The sequence below is a fragment of the Grammomys surdaster genome, unplaced genomic scaffold (assembly GCF_004785775.1).
Source record: "Grammomys surdaster isolate TR1022 unplaced genomic scaffold, NIH_TR_1.0 369, whole genome shotgun sequence".
In the NCBI taxonomy this organism is placed as follows: domain Eukaryota; kingdom Metazoa; phylum Chordata; class Mammalia; order Rodentia; family Muridae; genus Grammomys; species Grammomys surdaster.
Genome location: NW_021604788.1, coordinates 2,233,511 through 2,237,975, shown reverse-complemented (window position 1 = coordinate 2,237,975; position 4,465 = coordinate 2,233,511). Strand labels below are relative to the sequence as shown.

At 35.7% G+C, this 4,465-nt stretch overlaps 1 protein-coding gene across 1 annotated transcript; it reads right to left on the bottom strand.

The window, feature by feature from the left end:
- Positions 1-1,834: 1,834 nt before the first annotated feature.
- On the bottom strand, positions 1,835-4,465 carry LOC114631922 (protein PPP4R3C-like). The gene is made up of 2 exons (XM_028780315.1): positions 2,418-4,465; positions 1,835-2,153 (listed from the first exon to the last, which is right to left on the bottom strand). The coding sequence occupies exons 1-2, from the start codon at positions 4,463-4,465 to the stop codon at positions 1,835-1,837; spliced, it is 2,367 nt and encodes a 788-aa protein (XP_028636148.1).

The window sequence follows — 4,465 nt, the reverse complement described above, 5'->3', positions numbered from 1 at the left end:
TCCCTCCCTCCCTCCCTCCCTCCCTCCCTCCCTCCCTCCCTCCCTTCCTCCTCACCACATCTGTCCTCTCTCCTTCCTGTATATGGATAAAATATGATTACCACTTTTCTGCTTGACCATCTGCTGCCATGATTCCACCACCATTTCAGGGCTCTTCCTTTTAGAGCCATAAGCCAAAAGTAACTGTAAATTTACTAGCAGATAGATAGATAGATAGATAGATAGATAGATAGATAGATAGATATACATGGTTGTTTCACGTGTATGTATGTCTGTGTACCACATATATGATTGTAAGTGCAGTCCAAAGGATGGCAGCACTGCCTCAGGGAACTGCACTTACACATGTTTCTTAACTATCAGGTAGATGCTAGGAATCAAATTCAGCATTACGGAAGTTTTCCTATCTGCTGAACCACCTCTCTGGCCTCCATATATTGATTTTTGTCCTGAGTTTATCACCACCAAAAACTTATAAATATGTTCTATTTTTGGGTGTGAGACCTTACAGTTAAGAATCTGAGTCTCAGAAAATAATCTGTCCTTACACTTTTGAGCAATGTTGAAACTGTTAAATTCTATGGTGTTTTAGAGTTAGACTAAATACATTTTGTAGTTCTGTATGAGATTATGGAAGATTATGCCTAAATAGTTATATGTTTTAGTGTTATGTAGGAAACAGGATACATAGTGATAGTTAATAATTTAAAAAATCTACACTTAGGAGACAAACTTCTTGGAATATTTATGAGGCACTTTATAGACTGGGATAGCTGAGATTGGAAGACTCATCTTGAATATGTGTGACATTGTTCCACTGGCTGATGTCCTACAATAAATAAAAAGAAAATGAATTGAGCATCAGAAAGTATCTAGTTGCTTGTTGATTGTGGGTGTAATGTGACAGGATGCTTCAGATTCCTCCAAGAACTGAACAGAATGGAATATATCCCCCCAAACTGTAAGACAGAGTCAAATTTTCCTTTGTTAAAATCTTTCTGTTAGTTTGTTTCAGCAGTTCAAAATGTATGTGTGTATGTGAATATGTATCAATGTGATTATTTGTGCGTGTGTGTTTGTGTGTGTGTGTCCTAGTATGTACCTACCACTCTAAGACAAAAGACAAAGCTTCATTAACTTTCATTAACTGTATATTTGATGTATCCTGATTTATCCCTTGAATATCCTACTGGAATCACATTACAAATAGGAGTATGTTGAAACTGATACCTGATATTTCTTATCTAAATATAAGTACATTAATAACAGCTCACTAAAGATCAAGCTTAGCATTTTATTTATGGAAATAAGTACTGAATTGTACTGAATGCTGTTTCCATATTATTATTAATAATTCTGAATTTTGATAAATCGCCATAGAAATGCTGAGAAGTCTCACTTTATTTTTATTTTAATATGACTTTGTTTTACATACAAACAAAATATACTTTAAACAAACTTCAATTTATGGAAAGAATGCCATTGATAGACCTTCTTTTGAAGGTAGGCTTTTCAATAAAACCTTTGGAGTTACTTCTAATATAAAGACTTTAGTAGAAATTGTATTACTTCAAACAATTTCTTCCTCCCAAACCATGCTGCTGAAGTAAGATGTTCTTGATTAAAAGTTGTCACTTAGTTACTGTTTATTTAAAACTATTTGTCTATATTATGGGAAGTTTTCTGTATATAAAATTGAAGCCTCTTATTCATTACCTTTGCCCAGTATATGTATCTAAAAGTTCATACGAGAAAGATATTTTAAATTCTATTTTTCAGTTTGTGATATTTATAGAATTTTAGTTGAACTTGTAGTTGAGGGCCTCATAGGATTTCATGTACTAAGATTAGGTATTTTTATCGGGGGTTCATCATCTTCCTCTTCCCCTTTATTATTACTGTAAGGATCATCATCACTCTCACCATCAGTATCATATGGGTAATCCACTAAAGGAACAAGACTGCTACAGTGTGACCTACCCATTCTTTTAACAGAAGTATCACCAAGAGATGGAGAACATTCAAAGGCTTCAGATGATTTTCTTTTGGGTCGTTCTATTTTATTTTCACTTACATTTGTGTCTTTATTTTTCATAAATATATCGTAATGACTTGGAAAGTCACTTCTCCTTGGTTGAGTAACTTCTCTTCCTCCTCCTCCTCTTCCTCCTCCTCCTTCTTGCTCTTCTTCTGCTGCTGCTCCTTCTCCTCCTCCTTCTCCTCCTTCTCCTTCTTCTCCTTCTCCTCCTCCTTCTCCTTCTCCATCCCCCTCGTCCTTGTCCTCCTCATCCTCCTCGTCCTCCTCGTGCTCCTCTTCTTCTTCCTCCTCCTCCTCCTCATCCTCCTCATCCTCCTCCTCTTCTTCTTCTCCTCCTGTTCCTCCTCCTCCTCCCACTCCTCGTCCTCCTCTTCCTCCTTCTGTGATTCCTCTACAACATATGTCTGCCTGGACTTTGGCCTCCATAACATTGATACGACTGTAATATATTTTTGGATATATTATATTATGTAAATTCCTTTTTATTTGACTTTTTCTCTTCTCTTCTTCATATTTAGTTTTCAAACCTTTAAAGGTCTGGACATACTCAATTGATTCAAAAGCTATAAAAAAATTTTCCACAATGTTTACAATGAGAGACTTGATGTTTTCTTTTCTTATAAATTCAAATAGCTCAATAATAGCTGAATTTAACATATTGTAACGATGTCCATTATGCATAAAAGCATTTACAACTGGTTCAAAAAGATTTTCCTTAATTATGTAAAGACTGTAAATTTTGTCTTTAAGGCCAATCATCTTTCTCATAAAACGGACAGCACACAAAATCAAAAATATATGCTTGGAACTCATCAGTACCAAGATACTGCTGAGCAAGTTCTTGCTCAAAATATAATGTTTTATGTACATTGAGTGGTATTGCACACAAAATGTGAGTATTTCTAAAACTGCTCCAAGTAATTGTGCATTTTGATAATTATCAGGGTGGATGTTAGCCCTATCATAATTACTGTCATTTTGCACTGTGGTAGACAATATTGGTGCTATAAGGTTCCTCATGCACCGTTTATAGAAGAAATTCAGAAATCTCTTTCTTTCACATCCCTTTGCTGTGTCGTGCATATTTTCTGGATCAAGAAGAACATGGAAAACTGTTGTCAAAATGATGCCACGTGAAAACTCAGGATCAGAATCATAGATCATTTGTTTGATCATTATATTAAGGATAAGGTCATCGTTATCTTCACTGTCCTGAGCTTCTTCCATTGCATATGCTCTGACTAGGCATGGACTATATTCTACTAGATAAGCAAATAGTTCTAGAGCAGCTACTTGTATTTGGTAATCATGCATGTGCACTACAACTTTAAGAGCACTCATGATTCCTAGTTTTATTAATGTTTTCAGTAATGCATTTTTCTTTTGACAGTGTAAAATCTTAGCAAATGCACAGAATTCTTTAAAGAATAACAATAATTCATGCCGTCTCTCATCACCTACAGTGTTATCTTTTAACTGAGCAAAAACTTCGAGCAAAAAATTTTCATCTTCCTGAAGCATGGTAATTATTTCAATTTTGTTGAAAAAAATCATAGTGGTAATATCAGAAAGAAGATTTGCTTGAAATATGGATGGTGTAGGCAACATAATATCATGAACATATTGCATTCTGTAGGTCTGTTGTATTTTTTGCCGAAGTCGGGAGTGTATTGTTGGCATAACTTCCTTGAATTTTGCATTTTGAATCAAGAATTCCCTGTACCGCTTTGGCTTATCCAAAGCAGGGTCATATTCAAGGCATCCTACTACATCCATGAAAAATTCATCGGAAAACATGATGGTAAACAAACGTGCATCATTTAGAAACAGGATTCCTTTAACAATATTATGCAAATAGTATAAGCCTTCCATGTTCTTCAGTTTTTCACAAGTGTTGAACAGCTGTAGCAATTTTTTAATGTAACCTTCATTTTCTAAGACCAGCGCCAGCTTTTCCTTCTGCCTTGGCATTTCAAAGACAAAAGGAAATAGCTCTGCAATGTTTTCAAGTGTGTTGATTTCACAGCTTGACATCTCATCCTGATTCCAGCTTAAAGGCACATTTTCAAAATTTTCTAGATCATCACTAAGTTCTTGTGTGATTTCTACAGTTGGATCTTTATCTTGAACTTGGCAGATAACTTCCCAGATCTCTTGACAATCATTTGGTTCCTGGAAATGTATTGCCATACCGTGGTTCTTAGCTTCAGACCAAATGATTACCTCCTCTTGATGTTTCTGATAGGGCACGTTAGGATGTATCTTACACTCCATAATTGGCAAGCCATCTGATTCTGAGTGAACAAGAAGGCACACACCCTGGAGCCGTTCGATGTATTTGAATGAAATTTGTCCTGCACCTATGTCTTTCCACCGCTTGTCTTCCACCATGACATAGACTTTTACACTATGAAGTCTATAGTCCAT